The sequence below is a fragment of the Urtica dioica genome, chromosome 1, assembly GCF_054948205.1.
Source record: "Urtica dioica subsp. dioica isolate 48M chromosome 1, U.dioica_male_clone48M_v1_H2, whole genome shotgun sequence".
Taxonomy (NCBI): domain Eukaryota; kingdom Viridiplantae; phylum Streptophyta; class Magnoliopsida; order Rosales; family Urticaceae; genus Urtica; species Urtica dioica.
Window position 1 is genome coordinate 18198588 of NC_142756.1, and position 22342 is coordinate 18220929.

The following is a 22342-nucleotide window of genomic DNA, read 5'->3' on the forward strand; positions in this document are numbered from 1 at the left end:
TTCTATCACTAAATCACTCGAGAGAAAAAGGAATTAGTGAGTAGGCACTTTTAAACACTACGACTTAAGAACGAGTCTTGAAGTCGCAGAGCTAAAGACTAGGTCAAATGAGGACCTAGGTGCCAAAACAAAAAACCGAAATTGAATAGAGAGAGAAGAGAGGGGCGGCCAAGGTTCTAGAGAGAGAGTCTCTCAAAATCTCTAAAACTTGGATGAATGAAATGTGTGGAATGAGGCTCCTATTTATAGGATAGGTCTTACCTTCGATAAGGTAGTTTCCTCTTCTATAGAATATCACATATTCATGAGCAAATATTGCCCATTATCCTCTTATTCCACACGGCCAAGGCAGCCTTCTAGAAGGCTTGGATTTGTTTCCTTTTTTGTTCCTTGCCTTGCGTCTACTTGGCCGATTCCCTTAGTACATGTGTGGGAAATTTGTTTCCTCTTTTTCTTTTGGCAAGTATCATGATACATTTATGCACAAAATATTCTCTCTTTCTTTGGGTATGTTGGGCGCCTATTTCAATCTAGAAGGGGCTTCTAGAAGCTCTTTCATTTGTTCATGACAACATGAAAAATGCCCATTAAGAATTTTCAATAAAATTTTTATGAAATGAAATTAATCCACAAGGTCCAATAAGACTAATATTGGCCGAGTGACATTAAGTCATCAAATGACCTTGTCAAAAAATTTATTGACATTCATTTCATCCTATGTCTCAAAAGACAAAAATACTCTTTTGACAATTTTCGTTCTTGTTTTGACTTAGCTTCCAGTTTAACTATTCCTACTCGATGTGATTCGTGACAGTGGCCTCATGGACCCAAATGAACAAAGCTTGAGCTAAACACTTGGACTCAAAAGTTCACAAACCTTTTCCAAGTTTAGCTTAATGTCAACTGACTCTACTATAGAGTTGACACTGAAAATCTCTCGGTTCAAATGAATTTATTTTCTACTCAAGAATTCAACCTAATTGTAATGAGCGGATCCACTGAATATTATCTATGTTTACCCTTCATGAATATCATCAGCTAGTCGGAATTTACAAAATTACCATTTTACCCTTCTAGCTGTTATTTCCTCAACTCCTTTGTCGCTTGTGAATAAGTTAGAAACAGTGTATTGACGAGGAGCTAACAAGTCACATTGTTTCATCCAAAAGAGTCAGGACTCAATTTGGACACTGGCCAGTTCATTTATTCACACTTCAAGGAACAAAGCATGAGGTGATATACATTGCATTTCAGCAATCTTGTACATGAATTCCATATCTATGAGAACTTCACAAAGTTACTCAAGACATTCTCACAACTTAGTACTTCACCAATAGGCCTTGTTCGGAATCACATAGTGAGTCCGAACTCTGACTTTCTCAAATGAGAATACGTAAGGTGTGAAATGACATGTCTCATTTCAGGATTAAGGTAAGCACGATGCAATTCGTACGTAGTGACTTCGAGACATAAGAGGTTAGATGGTTTGTTCTTATCTTGTTTCTAGAAGTGCACTGGTCAATTCAGTACCTTCGAAAGATACCTAGAAGAACTATAGAGTCTCCAACTCTCAATGCCTCATAACCAGACATCATAGATTCTTCTAACAATCATACTGAGGTCAATAGTTCTTTGATCCTTAGATTGCGAATATATCATTTTAAGCAAACTACGAAGAGTTTGTTCATGCAAATCTACATTTGTCTCTTCGTAAGTTGTTTAGTTTGTTTATGGACAAAAGACTAATGTTTTATCATAAAGCTTCAAACAGACGAGGAAGAATGAATGAACGTTTCAACTTTTTATTAATGAATAAGCAATTACAAGCAAGAGTCTTTATGAGACTTTATTACATCAAATGTACAATATAAAGACTACAACTCTTCTTGTGGGCACCATTGACAACATGGAAGCAGAAGGTCGACCTGAGGTTCATAGAAAAGAATTCAAAGACTGGTTTCAGAAAAGGGTATTTGTTTTAGTATAATACTACATCATTCGATCAATAATTTTTCATAATTAGTTTGTAGTTTCATGTGTCATATTTTTGAACTTAGAGACATGGGCTCTCACGTGTCGGATGAGTTGTACGCATTAGCTATGAGACCACATTCCACAGCTCAAATATATCCAAATTGTGAGGTCAATGGGATTAAGTTTGTGACTTGTCTTTGTGATGACAGTCGGACTACTCAAAACAACGGCGTCAGATTTCCATTAGTTGACGGTCATGATTTTTACAGCAAAATGGAAGATGTCATCGTGATGAAATATACTAATAATTGTCGTGTCATATTGTTCAAATGTCAATGGTTTGGAGACAATGATCCTAAGAAACGAATACATAAGGACGGGATTTTTGGAACTACAAGTGTTTATGTGGCAAAAAAATGGTACCAAGACGAGCCATTCATATTGGCGACTCAAGCCCGACAAGTTTTTTTTATCTTAAAGACTTACATAATGATTTGCAATTGGAAGTCGTAGAGGAAAGTCATCATCGTCATGTTTGGGATGTTCCTTATATTGAAGATCGATCCACGTCCCAATTATTGGTTCAACCAACGGATTTAGAGCAACTGTCTATATGTCATGACACAGCTTTGCCTGAGGTTGTGATCGATGATGTTATCATTGAAGAAGACATCATTGTAGAGGATAACGATTTTATAGATGACGAAGAACTTGATCAAGATGTTTTCGTTGACCGCAATATTGATCGTCTTGATGGTGTGGATGATGATTTAGACTTAGATGACATAGATTATGTATATGATGACGATGAATGAGTAATTATGTTTTCTTGGCTTTATATTTCAAAATTAAATTATTGTAATTTTATTATTTTTAACATATTGTTTTGTTTTTAATGTATAGATATGTCGATGGCTACGGGAGAGGGAGGTAGCGGTGAGATGATCCATCCCATCATCGCGATGATAGTGGCCATGACGACAGGATGCCACCGACTAAGAAGCGCGGAATCACAACCGGCGTGACCTCTGAGAGAGCCAAGATGAAGATGAAGAAGGACGCTTTTCCCCGAACTACGACGCTTTTCTGCAGCCGAAAAAGGATGAAGAAACCGATTACATGATGTTCACGAACTTCTTAGGGGGTGTAGTTCGCGACGTCATTCCTCCGTATACAATTTCTCGGAAGGAGGTAACGCCAGAGCAGCAAAAACGACTATTGGAGTTGATGCACGAGCAGTATGACATTAGGCGCATAGATCCTGAGACAAGAGTCATTAAACGAGCAGGCGATGGACGAGAAAGAATCGATTAGGCTATCATCGCTGAAGCGAAGAAACGCCTACAAAATGTGAAGACAAAATGCGGAATTCCCTATAGGAAAAAATGTGGGTCAGATCAAGAGTACGCAATGAACAACCCTCCTTCAAATGTGAACACCCAAGCTTGGATAAAGGTGTTGGATCTTTTTGAGACTGAAGAGTACAATGTTTGTTTTCTAACTTATATATATTTGTAACGCTTTTTTGTTTTTACTAATTATATATGTTTGTGTTTATGCAGGCAAAGAGTGCTTGAAACTCTGCAACAAGCCAAGAAGAAAAGTGTCAGCCTGCAAGGGACGGACGGTGTCTTTCAATGCCCTTCGCCATAAGAAAGCACTACTACAAATTTGGTTTTCTGATGCGCATGACTATCAGGTGCGACTAGTCGCACCTAAAAGTCGCATCTAAATGACTTTCGGGTGCGACTAGTCGCACCAGATTGTCAACCCGAAGTCCAAAAAATTTCGCTAAAATTGTTTTTTCTTTTGAGTATCAGGTGCGACTAGTCGCACCTGGTAGTTCAAAAAACTATCCGGTGCGACAAAGTCGCACCTGATAGTTTAAAATTTTAAGCGGGCCAATTCTCCCCCTCATTTTTTCATTCAGTATTGACGTGGCATTCTGGTTTAATTTTTTTTAGATATTATCCGATGCGACTAATCGCACCTGATAATGCATCAGGTGCGACTAATCGCATCTAATAGAGGTTTCAGGTGCGACTAAGTCGCACCTGAAATTTAGGTTTTTCTATAAAACCAAATCTTCTGCACTTCGTCTTCTTCATTTGAGTCCGCCGATTTCACCAAAAAAAAACGTTCTCTCTCGCTCTGCAACTCTGCTCCGCCCTCTCCACCACCACAAACCATTACAACGACTTCCACAACCACCAACGTCTCTCCACAACCATTAAAGCCTCTCCGACAGCTCTCTCTCTCTCTCTCTCTCTCTCGCTGCCACCACAGCCTCCGCCGCGCTCTGCCATCTTCTCCGCCTCTCCACCGGTATTCTCTCTCTCTCTCTCTCTCTCTCACTCACTGCCTATCCCTCTCTCTCACTCACTGCCTCTCCCTCTCTCTGCTCGCTCACAGCCTCGTCGTCCGAGCCTCCGAACCTCGCCATGCGCTCAATCCCGGCCCCGCTGCCGAGTTCCTGTCCCCGAGTCCCAGCCTCTGAGCCGCTGTCCCCGAGTCCCAGCCTCTGAGCCGAGTCCCCGGCCGCGCGTCCTTTGTCTGCAGGTTAGTGTATATATTAGTTAGGTTAGTTTTATATAATCTGTTAGTTAATATGTTAGGTTAGTTAATATGTAGGTTAGTTAATGTGAAATATGTAGGTTAATATATAGTAAATGTAATTAGATAGGAATAATATGTTTAGGTTGTTTAATTTAATTTTGATTAGTTTATGTTAATTGTAATTGTAATTAATTTGATAACATGTTAATGTTTAGTAATATGTTTAGGTTAGTGTTTAGTGTTTAGTTTAATTTAAATTTGTTTTGATTTATTGTAATTTATCAATTAGGAATTGTAATTAGTCTAATAATTACATGAATAGGTTGTTTAGTTTAAAATTAGTTTAATGAAATTATAATTGTAAACTAGATTAGGCGGGATACAATATAATCACATGTAATAAGAAGTGTGATTCTGTGATTATGGTCCAAAATATTTTTTCCTGAAATCTTTCATCCATTAAACTGCCTCCCCAGGTCTGAAAACGAGGAGTAAATACAAACCAAAAGAGAAATCGAAAAGGCAAAGAAAATCAAAAGACAAGTAAGCGAAAAGTCACACAATTAACACAAAACATTAAAGTCGAATTAAGTGCAGTAAATGGCGTTTTTAGGAGCCGAAAAGTTTTCGTTTATAGACTCGAAAAGCGTTCCATGTAGATAACGTCCGTAGCTTCGAAACGAATGGCACCAATAGCAAAACTGATGCTCGAGTCAACCGGTGCGCCCCCTCAAAGTCGCGCGTGCTTGGACCGTTTCTCAAATCTTGGACCGTTTCTCAAATCGTTCCAGAAATGTCAAAGCGTGTTCGATGTGGGACTGTACTGCATCAGATTGGTATTACAATGTACATCATGTCGTTCCATAATATTTATTATGAATTTTTTTTAAAAATAAAAATAAAGAGCATCAGATGCGACTAGTCGCATCTGATGCTTTTGGCACTAAAGTATCAGATGCGACTAGTCGCATCTGATGCCTTTTTCCCTGCTTTTATAGAGCGTTTTGGAGACAATTTGGGTGCGACTTTAGGTGCGAAAAGTCGCACCTAAATGTGTCGCACCTGATAATCAAGACTTTCAGGTGCGACTTTTCGCACCTAAAGTCATCAGGTGCGGACTTTCGGGTGCGACTTTGTCGCACCTAAAGTCGCACCTGAAAGTACTTTCAGGTGCGACTTTTGCACTTTCAGGTGCGAAAAAAGTCGCACCTGATGACATGTTTTGTACTAGTGAAGTAAGTTGCTTTGCTTGACTTTAAAACCATTTTCAATATTTGATTTATATCCTTGTAAATTTTCAGAAAGACGAGGACGACAATCGGGACACCTTGCTTGGAAATTATCAGAAGGTCTATACCAAGAAGGGTGCGTGGACCTCGACCGAGAGCGAAAGGGCATATGTAAGTTTTGAATAACTTGTCTACTTAATAATATTTATTTAACAAATTTAAATTTATATTTTTAACGCGTACAGAGTAGGATGCAAGCGCTTGTCGACGAGCAAAGGCGGCATGCCACTGACCAAGGTTTACCAGAAGACTTGGAGGCGTGGGAGAGATATGCCATGCATGAGGTTCTCGGGGCCAGGTCTGATCATCTTCCGGGGATTGGCTCGATTGTCCCGAGAGGATCGGCTATTAATGCACAACGAATCAACGATAGTCAAGCTTCTTCTTCTGCTTCACGAGGACCGCCAAAAGTATTGATATCGATGTCGAGTTTCTTAGGAGAGCTCCTCGAAAACCTTCAAGCTGCAAGCATTCCTGGTATGCAGATTCCAGTCTTACCTCCCGATGTAGCACATATGGTATCACAGTTCTGTCTGTCGACTCAGCCAGGGAGTAGGACTGCCTCACAACAGACTCCTACACAGGCAAGGATGCATTCACCGCAGACATCTTCTCAGACGATTCTTGAGCCACCATCAATGACACGTCCGACTCATGCTACTCCTGATCCACCATCAGTGACACGTACCGCTCAGAAGGGTAAAGGGAAAACAACAACAAAAGGGAGCTCAAAGGGCAAATGATCGGGAGCATGGAAAGGAGCGGGACCTGGAGGAGGGTGACCGGGGGGATCCGAGACATAGATGTGCATCTTATAGACTTTGATATTTTGTATTATTTTGTTATGTATATCATATGAATATCGTATGACATATGTACGACGTTTATATCAGTTTTTATGAGATACTTACGACTTTTATGATATCATATTTATAATTTAAAATGCATTTTTGAATAATTTAAATTAATTCAAAAACTAATTTATACAAATTAATAAAAAAAAAAAAAAAATTGACGCGAGTAGTCGCGTCTAAAATATTTCCCGCTTTCTGGCAGTAACCTATTTAGACGCGACTTATCGCGTCCGAAGAGTTTTGTGAAATTTCTTCGGACGCGATAAGTCGCGTCTAAATCTCTCCCCCCAAAACGGGCGAAGCAATTGAGCCAACAACAAAATTGACATTTAGACGCGAGTTATCGCGTCTGAATTTCGTATCTACTAACAGACGTGACTTCTCGCGTCTGTTGAGCAACAGACACGAACATACAGATGCGACTGTAGTCGCGTCTGATGTCACGTCTATTGCTCCTTTAGACGCGACTTCCGGAGATTTAGACACGACTTTTATCGCGTCTAAAGCTCCATTTTGCCCTAGTGTCTTACGAAACATTAACCTAAAGGTTCTTTTTATTGGACGCTATTTCATAATTCTTTGAGCTATGTCACTAGTAAATAATTTTATAGTTGAATCTGTTAGCTTTTACAAAGTTATTTAGGATTTGACGTACTATGTAAATTCAATTGAATGTGGTAAGAGGCCAAAATATTCGAGAGCAGTAAGTGCAATCATGGTATTATTAAAAAAGGCCAAAATAATTAAGAGCAATAAGTGCAATCATGGAATTAAAAGAAGGGCAAGAAAGAGAAAACGCAACATATATATATATATATATATATATATATATATATATATATATATATATATATATATATATATTAAGATTTACATGGCAAAATCTCATTCCTAAACTCAAATATAAGTCTTAAAATGTTATAATCAATAAGTGTGTTAGCTCAAGTAGTTAGTCATATAGTTTTTGTACGTGTGACAAAATTGTGAGTATATATAATACATGTTATGTAGTTATTTTCACAAGGTAAAAATAACACTCTTAAAGCAAAAAAGTACACATCGAATCCACACACAAAGTCCAAGCTCATGAATAGGAAGCTCTAGTCAAACTCTTGAAATAAGATCCGCGAAACGACTCAGGCCAAGTCGGAGAAATCATTTAGAGACTTGACGAAATTTCGAGACCATTGAACGAGCTAAAATGGATAATCGGAGAGGTGCTCGAAGGAAACCCACAAACAAAATCCCTCAAGACGAATATTTAAATACAATCCATGAACTAATCATTTGGCCGCCAAAGAAAGTGACCAACCACTCGGCCGCCGAAGAAAGTGACCAACCACTCGGCCGTCAAAGAAAATGAGCAAACTCTTGGCCGGGAGAGAGAAACGGCCATCTCAACCTCTCGTCCAAATGAGACCACTCGTCCACGAGACCACTCTTTTGCCAACCACTTATCCGTCAACCACTCGGCCATGACCACTCATTCACTCGACAATGACTTCTTATCCATCAACCATTCATCCACTCAGCCATGACCACTCATCTGATCAACCACTCTTTTGCCAACCACTTATCCGTCAACCACTCAGCCATGACCACTCATTCACTCAGCAATGACTTCTTATCCATCAACCATTCATCCACTCAGCCATGACCAGTCATCTGATCAACCACTCATCCATCAAGCACTTAGTCATGACCAATCATCCATTAACCACTCAGTCGTGATCACTCGGCATCCCACCACTCATCCATCACCACCGAACTCATTGACTCATATAAATACCCATCCACTCACAACACAAGGTAGGTTCTCTAAACTTGTCAAACTATACACAATTGAGACCACGATTCTCTATATAGAATATATAGAGACGAGCGCAAATTGTTCACCAAAAACGTAATATAAACGACTAATGTTGAGCATCGGAGTACACGCAAGGGAAAACCCATCCACGTCCTCTAGTTCACGTTTCTTCTCTTTCAGGCAAAGAACATGACGAATACGAAGAAGGCGAAAAAATAAAAAATTGCGAGAAACCTCAAGAACACGATGAACTTGAAGGACTCGATGAACATGAAGAACACGTAGAGCACATAAATCATGATGAACCCGAATAATTAACATGATGAATACGAAGAACATGAAGAACCTGAATATCGCAAAAAATCTGAAGAACACGACGAACCCGAAGAACTCGATAAACGCGAGAACGCGAAGAACATGAAGGCAAACTATCGAAGAAGTGACGAGATGGAGATGGCGAGAAGAGAATAAATATTCACCACACTTAACTTATGTGCGGTCTTAGGGTCCGGCTTTAAACCGAACCACTGACGATTCTAAATGACAACCCCAAAATGGAGAGAAACATGTTAATTTTATTTGTTGGCATTGGTGCCCACAAGAAGAGTAGTAGTTATAACTTATATACACTTGATGTAATAAAGTCTCATGAAGACTCTTGCTTGTAACGGCTGAATAATTAATAAAGAGTTGAAACTTTCATTCATTCTTCCTTGTTTGTTTGAAGCTTTATGATAAACCTTAGTCTTTAGTCATTAAACAAACCTAACAACAAATGAAGAGTCAAATATAGATTTGCATGAACAAACTCTTCATGGTTTGCTTAAAACAGTATATCCACAATCTAAGGATCAAAGGGCTATTGATCTCAGTATGATTGTTATGAGAACCTATGATGTCTGGTTATGAGACATAGAGAGTTGGAGACTCTATAGTTCTTCCTAGGTATCTTCTGAAGATACTGAATTTTGTCCATAAGGATATAAAATGGTATAAATGTCAAAATAAGATTTTGGACATTGTCATATGATGACAATGAAATAAGTCCACACGCCCAACATCAAGAATTGACCCTTGAGGATTGAATTTCATTTTATGGAATTTTATGTGAAAATTCTACATGGGCTTTTCTTATACTGTCATGAACAAATAAAGAAACATCTAGAATCTTGTTCTAGAAGACAAATTTCGTGGCCCTCCATCAATCAAGAGAAAGGGAAATTATTTTGTGCATTGATATATGAAGACACTTGCCAAAAAGGAAAAGAGGAAACAAATTTATGGCACATGCCATATTGAAGTGGACGGCCAACAACTAGAGGAAAAGGGAAACTATTTCCAACCTTGGTATTATTATGGGAAATAGATATTGTGCTCATGAATATGTGATATTCAATAGAAAAGAGGAAACTACCTCTTCAAGGCAATCCCTCCTCCTATAAATACCATACCTCATTCACAATGTTGAACACACACAAGTTTTTGAGATTGAGAGCTTCTCTCTCTAGAACTTGGTTGCCCCTCTCCCCCTCTCTCTCTTCTTGCTCTTTTGTTTTGGCACCTAGGTCCTCATTAGACCTAGCGTTTTGTATTAGCTCTTTAGCTCTAAGATTAGTTCTTGAGTCATTGTGTTTAATAGTGCCCACACACTAAATCTCAACCAAACTCAATGACTCTAGTGGTAGAAACTATCGTGGTTACTCAGGATTCAAGAAGACATGAAGGAGGCAAGCTAAGTGGGGAGACGAGCGATCCAACCTTTTCAAAGGCTTCTCAACGCTCAAGCTTCAAACGAGGTTGATACCGAGTGAAAACTCTTTATAGTTTTTAAATTTTAAATTATATGTTCGTGTACTTTGTCTAGGTAGTAAAATCGTTTTACGTGTTTTAAATAATGTTTTTATTCCGCCGCTTGTTAGAAGCGATAAATTATTCTTAATCCTAGATCTATTCCAACAGTATCCACTAATTGAAATACACAAAACAATATTTAATAAATGTGCACGGAAAAGTAGAAAGATAATAGGGATAAGAGATTGTTATATAGGATGCATTAAGCAAGCGATAAAGTGTGTATTAACGCTAAGGATTAAGGGGGGCAAATGCGCCTGAACTTTTGAAATATAAATAACTTTTATCTTAATAACTCTCTCTCTCTACGCATTAACACGTGCCTTGTTGAAGAAAAAGAAACGTGGTGTTCTCTCTAGAAGAATCTGACTTTCTCTTGCTCTGCCTCGTTGACCCATCATCTTTGTCGCCTTTGTTGAAAGGTACGGGTGGTGTGTGAGACGTGTTTGCCGGTAGTTGGGGAAGGTAAGATTTCTTCTTGTCCCTGGTTGTCAGGGAATCATGGAGGATGTGTGCCAGAAATGGTCAGAGTTGGATCTTGCGGAGGAGGAAGGAGATACTCTGATTATCCCGGACGAGGTGTTGGGCCGGAGTACCTCTACCGGAAAAAATACTCTGCTGGGGAAACTACTAAGTGATAAAAAATTTAACAAAAAAGTGCTTAAAGCCGTCATGGGTGGTCTATGGAACACGGCTGGGAATGTTGAGGTTAAAGATGTTGAGAATGATGTGATGAGCTTTTCTTTCGATAAGCTGGAGGATAAACGGATGGTCTGGGAGAAAGGGCCGTGGCTTTTTGACAGAGCTATGCTAATCCTCTATGACCCAGAGGGTAAGGAAGGGGAGACACCCACTTTCACACAGGCTGAGTTTTGGGTTCAACTCCACGGACTACCTCACCTTGCACGGACCGCCAAAATTGGAGAGATTGTCGGAAAACAATTGGGGTCAGTGGTGAGGGTTGATAAGGACAAAGATGGCCGATGTCGGGATAACTTCATTCGACTGAGGATTGGGCTGGATGTTTCAAAGCCCCTCCGACGCGGAATCCAGGTGGCTTTAGGTTCCAACGCTGCGAAAACATGGATTGATGTCAAGTATGAGCGGCTCGCTGACTTCTGCTTTGCTTGTGGGAGAATTGGTCACAGTTGGAGACACTGTGCTGAGCCCGCACACAGGCCGGAGTCGAACCAAGACCCTGGAAATCGGAATTTTAGATTTGGGCCAGAGTTGAGGGCGGAGGCGCCCAACCGTTTCGCTAACAACACCTTCGTTATCCGAGGATCGGAGGCGAGCCGGTCTCGGAGGGAACGAACAGGGCTGAGAACAGATCGTTTGGCGAGGGCCGACAACTCTGGGCCGCGTCCTTCCAACACGCAGGCTGAGGCGGCGGAGATCCTAAAACCGAGGGGATCTTCCCAGCCAGAGAAACAGGGCGACGGCGAGACGTCCACTGACCCTCCCTCGAAGGTTGGCCCGTCTCCACGCACGCCCAATCGGAAGAAAGCCTCCATTAATGCTGGTGTTCCCAAGAAGCATAATCAGGGTAACGGATCCTTTACTCGCCCTGGGAACTCCAAGTCTGGTATTAATGACGAAGGTTTATTAAAGAAAGGGGATTTTGATGTCGCACGTGGAGAGCCCACTCAGGAAAACAATCCTAATCCTTCTAAGCAAGTTGGGCCGGGTTCCCTTGGCCCAGTTGTGAACAAAGGAAACTTTGGACTCAGTGTGGGGCCAAAAGAGCTCTCATTCTCCTTGGGCTCTGGTATGAATCCTGGGCCAGACATCCAACACGCAGAGGCTTCTCTTCCCCAACAGCCTCCTGGGACTCAGAACAACGCCGAATCCAATGTTGCGGCTCTGCTCAGGACTCCTGGCCACACCGCTGAAGGTCCGACAACCAAATCGTCTCCGTTGTTGGATAGTACCGCTACTGGGACCTCGACGAAAGGGCATGGCTCTTCTCGGCCGGAGCCTGGTGAGATATCGGCCCCCCACAACCCTTTCTCAGCTCTCCGGGTGCGTGGTGATGGTACCAAATGGAAAAAGATGGCGCGGGAAGAAGCTGGGTATGGCGGAGTTGCAGTTTTTGATTCTCTGGCGGGGCAGAACAGAACCAGGCTTCTTTCAGGAGTGGAGGGACAAGGAAACTCGGGCAAGTCCTTGGTCTTCATGGCGGAGGGGAAACAGTCTGGTCCCGGGAAGAAGAAGAAGGTTAGCAAATCTCGCAGGAGTCAGGATGGCTCCACCCCTTCTCCTGAGTCTGTTGAGAGCTGCAATCTGGGTATGAAGAGAAAGGTGTTGAATAGCCGGGCTTATGATTTGACGGCTAAAATGGCTCGCCGGGAAGTCTCTGAAGTTACTCCTGAGGTTTTGATATCTCCTGTGGGACTGAAGCCCCTGCAGGGGATAACCAATTCTGCTTCGAACCCCACCATGTCTCCGGTTGTTTCCTTGACCCTGGATTCGGCCGGAAACCCCCTCACTGATGAAGCGGCGCCCCTCGAAGTTGAGGGCCGCCGAGCGCAATGATAGGCGTTTTCTGGAACGTCCAGGGGTTGGGAAACCCCCGGACGAGGAGGACTCTACGCTCTCATACTGCTACTTATCATCCTGATCTCCTGTTTCTCTCAGAGACAAGAATGAGGAATGCGGCGGCCGAGAGAGTTAGAGTCTTTTTGGGGTACGATAGCTGCTTTACTGTGGAGTGTATTGGAAAGAGTGGTGGCCTCATGGTGCTTTGGCGAAGCTCTATAGGTTTCTCGGTCCGTTCTTTTTCCAGATTCCATGTGGATGGGCTTATTACAGACGAGGATGGGCATTTTTGGAATTTTCTGGGTCTCTATGGAGACCCGGTCGCGAGTCAAAGGAAGTTTACCTGGGAGTTGGTTAGGAGACTGAGACCGTGGCCGGAGAGCCCTTGGCTTGTTGGGGGGATATGAACGAGGTGATGTCCAACTCGGAGCTTAGCGGAGACCGTACGAGGAGCCCAGGCTTAATGGAGGACTTCCGGTTGATGATGGAGGACTGTGAGCTCAGCGACCTTGGCTTCGAGGGAAACTTGTTCACTTGGCGTCGTAGTGATACTCCAGGGAGTAGCGCAGGGAGGCTTGACAGATGCCTTGGTAACACTTCATGGCTCTCCCTCTTCCCCAAGGCCATCGTTCGTCATCTGGAGTTCTGGGGATCTGATCATAGACCGCTCTTGCTTAATACGACTGGCTGTGAAAGAGGCAATAGGGGCAAGGGTCCCCGACGCTTCTTTTTTGAGGAGGCTTGGTGTTTGGAAGATGGCTGCGAGGAGGTGGTTCGTTTGGCTTGGAACACTGATACGGGTGGCGATGGGGGGAATCGGATTACTCGCTCGATTAAACGGTGTCAGGATGCTCTTCAGAGATGGGGGAGGGCAAACTGGAGGCTGCTTCGGGATCGGATTGAGAGACAAAAGGTGGCTTTTCAAGAGGCAAGCAATAGGGAAGACGGCGACAACGTGGAGGAAATCCGGCGGGAAGAACGCCAGCTTGATGCGTTACTCGAAAAGGAGAAGGTCTATTGGCGTCAGCGGAGCCGAACCACGTGGATGAAATGTGGGGACAAGAATACGGCTTTCTTTCACCAGAAGGCTTCGACGAGGAAGAAGAGGAATTCCATTCAGGGGCTCTTCGACGATGACGGGAAATGGGTGGAAGGTACGCATGGTATTGAGAATATTATATCATCTTATTTTTCGTCTATTTTTTCATCTATGCAGCCTTCGATCGAGGCACTGGAAGTGATAGGCGACACTGTGGCCCCTACCATCACTACGAATATGAACGAGGTACTCCTCCGGCCCTTTACTAGTGAAGAGGTGAAACAGGCGGTGTTCGGTATGGACGCGATCAAAGCACCAGGAGCTGACGGGTTCCCGGCTCTCTTCTACCAGAGATATTGGAGTGTGGTGGGTGAGGCGGTGGTCGAGTATTGCTTATCTATCCTGAATGAGGGTAAGTCAGTCAAGGAGATCAACAACACAATCATAACTCTTATCCCGAAGATTGACAAACCGGAGAAGATGCGTGATTTCAGACCCATCAGCCTCTGTAACGTTCGCTATAAGGTAATATCTAAGTGCCTAGTGGAACGCCTCAAAAGCACTATGGATATCTCTATTTCAGAAAACCAAAGTGCTTTTGTAGGAGGTAGGCAGATTTTTGATAATATTATGATTTTCTATGAGGCTATCCATACTATGTCACGGGGTAGGTTTGGTAATGGTTCTTGTGCAGCTTTGAAGATAGATATGGCGAAAGCCTATGATAGAGTCGAGTGGCCTTTTCTGACGTTTATGATGACGAAGCTCGGGTTTGACAAGCGATGGATCGAGAAAGTGATGAGCTGTGTGTCCTCCGTCAGTTTTTCTTTCAACATCAACGGGGAGATCCGTGGTCGGGTGGTGCCGGAGAGGGGCTTGCGACAAGGAGACCCCCTATCGCCGTTTTTGTTTCTCTTCTGTTCAGAGGGCCTCTCGAGCCTTCTCCGGGATCGGGAACGTCGCCAACTTATCAGAGGAGCTCGGTTCGGTAGAGGGGATGTCTTCATCTCCCATCTTTTCTTTGCAGATGACAGCATTATGTTTTTCAGAGCCAATAAAGAGGAGTGCGATGAAGTAGCAAGTTGCCTCTCTGCGTACTCGGCGGCTTCAGGTCAGTTGATTAATTATGCTAAATCTGATATTTGTTTTGGTTCGGAGGTGGATGAAGGGATAGCGGCGGAGCTAGCGGCCTCCTTACAGGTTTCGGTTACCTCGTGTCATCACCGCTACCTGGGCCTCCCTACGGCGGTGGGGAGGAAGAAAGCTGACATCTTCGCTTTCCTTCGCGAACGGGTGTGGGAGAGAATCAAATCGTGGAGGGGGCTCTTCTTCTCGAATGCAGGAAAAGAAACTCTTATACAGGCAGTTCTCCAAGCTATTTCTAGCTATGTCGCGTGCTGCTTCCGCCTTCCTCAAGGCCTGGTAGATGGGATTCATAAAGCTATTGCTAGCTTTTGGTGGGGAGATACGAGCCATGGTAAGAAGATCCACTGGTGCAGGTGGTCGGAGCTTACAAGGCATAAGTCTGATGGGGGCCTTGGTTTTCGGGACATGGGTGTCTTCAATCAGGCGTTACTTGCTAAGAGTGTTTGGAACATCTTCAGACGACCGGATAGCCTTGTGGGAAAGGTGCTTTGTCAGAGTTACTACCCGAACGGAGACATCCTTAATGCCACTTGCGGGTCTACGGGATCGTATATCTGGAGAAGCCTCTGTTGGGGTAAAGAGATTATTCATAAAGGCTCGAGATGGAGGATTGGTGATGGTGAAACCACTTCTGTTGCTACGGATAGGTGGATTCCCCGACCTCCGACCTTCATGCTCAGTGAGGCGGCCCTTATCCCTGCGGAGATGCGGGTGGCCGAGCTCAGAGATATCAGGGGAGCTTGGGACGTCCCGCTTATTTCTGCTATGTTTTCCCCGGAAGATGTTGAGGCTATCCTCAGTATTCCGGAAAACGGAGGTGGAGGACCGGATAAACTTCGATGGCATTTCACAAAAGACGGAGAATATTCGGTTAAGAGTGGTTATAGGGTCGCGATGGACTCCACCATCCTAGAAGGACCATCCTCTCCGTCTGGGAATAAGGAATGGTGGATCAAGCTTTGGAGCCTTAAGATCCCGCCGAAAGTTAAGCATTTTATCTGGCGGGTTTGTCATGATAGGATTCCGACCCGTTATTCACTGCGCAAAAGACATATTATCACTGATGCTCGTTGTCCGATTTGCGAGTCCGAGGAGGAGGCTCTCTTCCACGCGCTGTGGGGATGCCCCTGGTCTAAGAAGATTTGGAAGATTGGAGGATTCAAAGACATCATAAGGAAGTTGGGAGCCGGGGATATCATTGGTTCGCTGCTCCTCTCCTCGACGGAACTGAAGGTATGTGATTTTGAATTTTTTCTTATTATTATGTGGGAAATTTGGAATCACAGGAACAATGTATGTGCGGGGAGGAAGGTGTGGTCACCAGGAGGTCTTCTTGACTGGGCTGGAGGCTTTATACGAGAGTATCGGGAGACATGCGGTGGGGCTAAGGGTGAGAATTGCCAAGTTAAACAGAAAGTGTGGGAGCCGCCCCCAGTTGATGTGGTGGCCATATCAGTGGACGCGGCTATATGTGTTAAAGAAAGACGGATTGGTCTCGGCATTGTGGCAAGGGATGATCGAGGGGAAATTCTTGGCTCGGAAATCAAGGTCATCAAGCTCGGTCTCTCCCCCCAAATCTCGGAAGAGTTGGCGATCCTTCATGGTATGTTCCTTGCTTTGGATATGGGTTGGCCCCGCATTATTATCCAATCGGATTGTCTTGAGGTCATCACGGCCATCAGAAAATCAGTGGCATCTACTACGGAACTAGGTACGGTTATTAATGATATTTTTCTTCTTTCCCCTAGATTCAATAGTGTGGTTTTTACGTTTCACCCCCGTGGTTGTAATAAAGCAGCCCATGTGCTTGCTAGTTTTGCGCTTAATTTTGACTCGGGCGCCAGATGGCTGGGATCGGCTCCTCCTTCCGTTTGTCAGGAGGCCGTGAACGACCTTCGTGGTATTAGCCTTTAATGTAACCACGGTATTCCTCCGCCACTTAAGTGAGGGTTTTTATAAAATTTTCTCGTGGTACTGCCCACGATTTTTCAAAAAAAAAAAAAAAAACTTTTATCTTATTATTTTATGAATTTTTATATTAGCACAATTATATGATTTTTTAAAGGGGCGGCTAAACAACTAGCCAAAACAACACCCCTATTTTAAAATTATAGCCCAACTATTAACATATTTAGGAAAATAGCCAATTTATCATGACAACATTCCAATATTCCAATACTACCCTTAGGTTAATATTATTAACTATCATAGTAAATAATATCGTCCATAACAAAAAAATTAATAAATCTAATTAACAATAACAAAAATTACAGTAAATCTTATTTACCGTAACAATAACAAAACTAAATCTTATTTACTGTAACATGAACAATAGCAAATTTTATTTACCGTAACAAGAACAATAGTCAATCTTATTTACCGTAACAAGAACAATAATAAATCTTATTTACCGTAACAAGAACAATAGTAAATACGATTAACCATAACATTTTTTAGTTAATTTAACAAGAAAAATATCAAAGATGAGGACTAGTTAATCTAACAGTAAATACGATTTACTAATTAATTTCGTGAACAATCGAGGACAGTAAATCCGACAGTAAATCATATTAACCATTGAGTAAATCACTCGTTTCTACGGTAAATATAACAGTAAATCCGATTTTATTTAGAACGATATACACAACATTACGATATAACAGTTAATCGTATTTATTTAGAACAGTAAATACTATTTACTAATTAATTACGGAAAAAATCGAGGACAGTAAATCATATTAACCAAGATCTCCGTTCGACTGGACCACCACCGGATCCACATCATCTTCATCGTGATCGTGGCAGTGAATCATGTCCCTAAACAAGTTAATCTAACAGTAAATACGATTTACTAATTATTTCTGTGAGCAATCGAGGACAGTAAATCATATTAACCATTGAGATAAATCATTCGTTTCTAACGGACTCCCCTGCCTCACATGATTCCGCTCCCGCCCCCACCAGCCAAGGACGCCAAAGACGGAAAAGTTATAAAAAACGGAAGAAAAAAAAACCCGCCTCAAAAGACAAAGCGGCGGCGGCGGTTTCATCGGACAAAGATGTCACTTCCAACGGCACTCCTGAATCGTCTGAACCCGAAGCTCCCGTGGAGGCTGAGATGGATCGGAGACCCCTCAGCCTGTTGGCCTCACTCTCGGTTGTGAAGGATCGGAGACCTTTCAGCCTCTTGCGAAGCCGAGCCCTAGCCAGAAGCATGGCGCTGGGAAGCCTTTCGCTCGAACTCACCGGCGCCGGCGAGCTCACATCCTCGCTGGAAGAAACCTGGCTCGAACTCTCCTCGAGCCGAAACGACCCGCACTCCTGAGCAACACAACACAGACCAAAATTATCAGTAGCTATTTACGATAAGAATGACATAAACTGAGTGATCAATTTCTGATTATCACGACATATACTTTGAAGCCCCAAATTAGTATCTTTGGAATTAAGAGAGAACTGATCGGGACAAACCTGGTGAGAAACACGGGTGAAGGAATTGCGAGAGTTAGGGTATCGCCGGAGAGGATCGCACCCGTCGGAATCGTGGCGGTGGAGATTCCGACGATCGTTCGCCGTCAGAATGTGCTTGAAGCTCCGAGTGTGCGGAGGAGGAGGAGGAGAATCGAGGTCGAGATCGATATTGCTCCGACCGATTTGAGTCATTCGATTGTAAAATAGCTCCGAACTGTTCGTCATGCAACAAAGAAGAAACAGAAAAACACACAACCTCGCAGGAATCGATACAGTTTTGTAAAGCCCTAATTATCGACGGTGCACGAGGCTTGGATCAGGCGGCGGAGAGTGTGGTTCGTGCCGGAGAATAGTCACTTCTCGATGCTTTCCCGGTCGTAGGTTATCCCGTCGTCACTGTCACAGATCTCTCATGAACTCCAGCGAGATTGGGCAGAGAAAAAATGGAGGCTGTCATCTTTGATGGAGAAGCTGAATTTAGAGAGAAAAGGGCATTTTTGGTACTCGGTCTAATATTGGCTATTTAGCTAAATAAACTAATAAATTGGCTACTATTTTAATATCCCCTCTATAGTTAGGCTAGTTATTAACAAATCTCTTTTTTAAATTGATTCTCCTTCCCCGCCCACTTTTTTTTTTCTTTTCAAATTTACCTCCTTATTGATTTACGGCTGTATCACAATGTGGCTAGCTAAGCATATATATGTACACACATTTGAGGTAATTAAACACGAAATGTCACATGATACCGTGTAATATATTATATTTACTACATTTTTTATTTTAGACATTCACATTGCTTCATACATACATGATCTATTGAATATATAAAGTATTTATTTTAACCAACGATTGTGTTTTTTGAGCAACATTCATATCGTATGGGTTTGAACAGTCATTTTCTGAAACAACAAAGACTCTTGATTGTTTAAATTCACGAATTGGCATTTTTATCTATATAAAACGCGTTGTATTTTATAAAATTACTCACTAACAATTCAAATTTCTGTTTTTCTTTCTTTCTTTTCCTCGCACATATATTTGCTCTTGCCTGTTATTTGGATTTCACTTTCTCTTACTGCGGCCCAAATAGTTTCTCATATCTTATACAAGACTTCTGAGACGCTGGAGAAGTGCAAATGATATTAAAGAACATGTTCCATGCGTGATTCGAGATCGGAAATACCTACAAACGTACGTGTTCGATCTTGATACAACTTTAGTCTCTTGTTGAGACGAAATCGATATCGAAGTGAAATCCATCGTCTTATATTAAGTAGTACTTGGTAAATGAACTTCTTCTTATTGTTCTTCTTTTATTTTTATCTGATCTTGTAGGGTTAATAATGGCAAAATACATATTATTTACCAAAAATAATATTTATATACTCATTCTTTTGTTGCGCTTAGAATAATACCTAATGTTATAGTTGCGCCATAGGTACTTCATTCTTTAACTTGGATGGAAAAACACGTGACAGCATCACATTTAATTATAAAATTAATATCTCTTAAATTAGTTAGACATTAATGTATCATTTTATAATATAAAAAATTAAAAATAAGAAAAAATTCGTTCTCCTAAGATGCAAAGTTGTTAATTTTTTAAAAACTAAATAAACATGTATGAAGAATTTGTTGCAACTAGCAAATCTCCTAGTTTCTTTTAACATTCTAGGCAAAATTTCATTTTATTAAAAAAAATCCACCAGACCCCTAGTAATTACTCTTTAAGTAAATTTAATTTACAATTTAGTTAATTAATTTATTGCGGGTCTGGTGGGTTATTTTTTTTTTAATAAAATAAAACTTTAGCTATTTTTTAAAAGGAAGGTGGCCTATTAGGTACTAGTCTAATTGCCCCAACATTTATTACATTATTTGATAATGCAAAAACAAATTATAGAAAAAAATTCTCTCTGGATTTTAATAAAAATAATTATGATATTTAATTTTTATTATTGTAAAAAAAATTATTGATAAATTTTATAAAATGGTGGAGAAAATGACGAAGTTGTCGTATTGAAAAAGAGCAGAGTGAGGGATGGCATTTCCTTTGTAGGGATAGCCCCCAAAAAAATGATATTTAATGTTTTATCATTGTAAAAAAAGTTATATCATAGAATATGTAATTACTCTTTAGTAGTTTAAAATAATTATTCAATGTTTTGTATTATAAACCGATATACTTAATTTTTAAATGATTTGAGGGAAAATATAATAAATTTTTGGTAAGCATTAGGTATAAAATATTGTTCACAGATTTGTTTTTAAATCTTTGTATTATAAAAATATAATTAATTTTGAACTAATTTTAAGAAAAATGTATTAATTTTTCAGTATATTTGAGATTGTCACGAATTTTTATGTTCATGTAACATGGAGGAAGTACTTACAGCACAACTAAAAGGTGACATTAAGTATTATTGTCGATGAAAAAAAAAATGTATATAAATATCATTTTGAGTAAATATTAAATATTTTTACGGCCATTAACCCTATTTTTTTAGATGGGTTTGGATCCGGATCGGCTGGATGTCAGGTCCACATTTGTATCGTATTTGAGGTTCTCTTGTAGCTGTCATATCGGCAATGCTGAGTCGCTGATGGCTAAGGCAATATCGCATCACCTCCGTTTAGGTATATGGCTGCCTTTGGCTTCATCAAAGTCAATAGGAATATATAATTATAAATTTATTTTTTAATACGGATCATAGAAGACTTGGTGTTTGTAGTGACTGATTAAAAAAAACTCTAGTCTTGATAAATTAAATGAGAATCTTATAAAATAATAAATAAAGAAAAGGGGTCACCATGCATTCACACTACTACAAAACTAGGATTCTATACAACGCTTAAAAACAGTTGTAGAATGATTCTACAACGCTTCTCAAGCGTTGTAGAAGCTTCTACAACGCTTAAAAATCCGTTGTAGAATCCAACAGCTTTTTACAACGCTTAATTATCCGTTGTAGAAACTAAGATTCTACAACAGATATTTAAGCGTTGTAGAAGCTTCTACAATGGTTTGAATCCATTGTGTAATTTTTAAATATTTTCAAACATCTCGCCGTGGCGAAGTATATTTCTCGCCGCGGCGAGATATTCTACAATAGATCTTCAATCCGTTGTAGAATCATTTCGCCGCGGCGGACATTATACTTCGCCGCGGCGAGTTGTTTGCCGCGGCGAAGTACGTTCCGCGCCGCGGCGACAACATTCTACAACGGATTGTCAAACCGTTGTAGAATCATGTCGCCGCGGCGGGAATTATACTTAGCCGCGGCGACGTAGGTTTTGCGCCGCGGCGAGGGGATTCTACAACGGATAAAAATCCGTTGTAGAAGCTTTCTGATTATTTTTTTAAAAACACGCCGCGGCGACGTTGTAGCTTAGCCGCGGCGTGGTGTATATCGCCGCGGCGAAACCAAAACATCGCTGCGGCGAGATTTTGATGTATGAATAATGTGCTCTCGGTATCTTTTTTGTCGCGGCGACTCTTATTTTTCGCCGCGGCAAACGTTATTCGCCGCGGCGAAATGTCTAAGTCACCGCGGCGAAGGCTTCATTTTGAAGCCGAAATCATTTTTTACACGTACTAAAACCCGGTGTAAAAAATACGGCACCTGAAAATAACCTTCAATCCAAAAAGTAATATCTACATCTTCAAAACATTCAAAAGAAATATTTACATCCAAAATTGAATACAAAAACTAACTAATCATCACAATGAATAAATGTTTGTACATAAGTTACCCATTCTTCCCTAACTCTCTCTAAATCCTCTTTTGTATAGTTTTTCTTACTTTCTAAT

At 41.3% G+C, this 22342-nt stretch overlaps 1 protein-coding gene across 1 annotated transcript; it reads left to right on the forward strand.

The window, feature by feature from the left end:
* The first annotated feature begins 13275 nt into the window (after nt 1–13275).
* On the forward strand, nt 13276–16971 carry LOC149407651 (uncharacterized). The gene is made up of 2 exons (XM_089621263.1): nt 13276–16768; nt 16856–16971. Exons 1-2 carry the CDS (start codon nt 13276–13278, stop codon nt 16969–16971), a joined length of 3609 nt encoding a protein of 1202 aa, XP_089477389.1.
* Nucleotides 16972–22342: the final 5371 nt, after the last annotated feature.

What these genes read in the sequence shown, in the direction of transcription:
- LOC149407651 (XM_089621263.1), top strand. Translation starts at nt 13,276, where the DNA reads ATGAACGAGGTGATGTCCAACTCGGAGCTTAGCGGAGACCGTACGAGG. An exon ending in GGCATCTACTACGGAACTAG is followed by an intron (nt 16,769 to 16,855) that starts GTACGGTTATTA and finishes GTAATAAAGCAG; the next exon opens with CCCATGTGCTTGCTAGTTTT.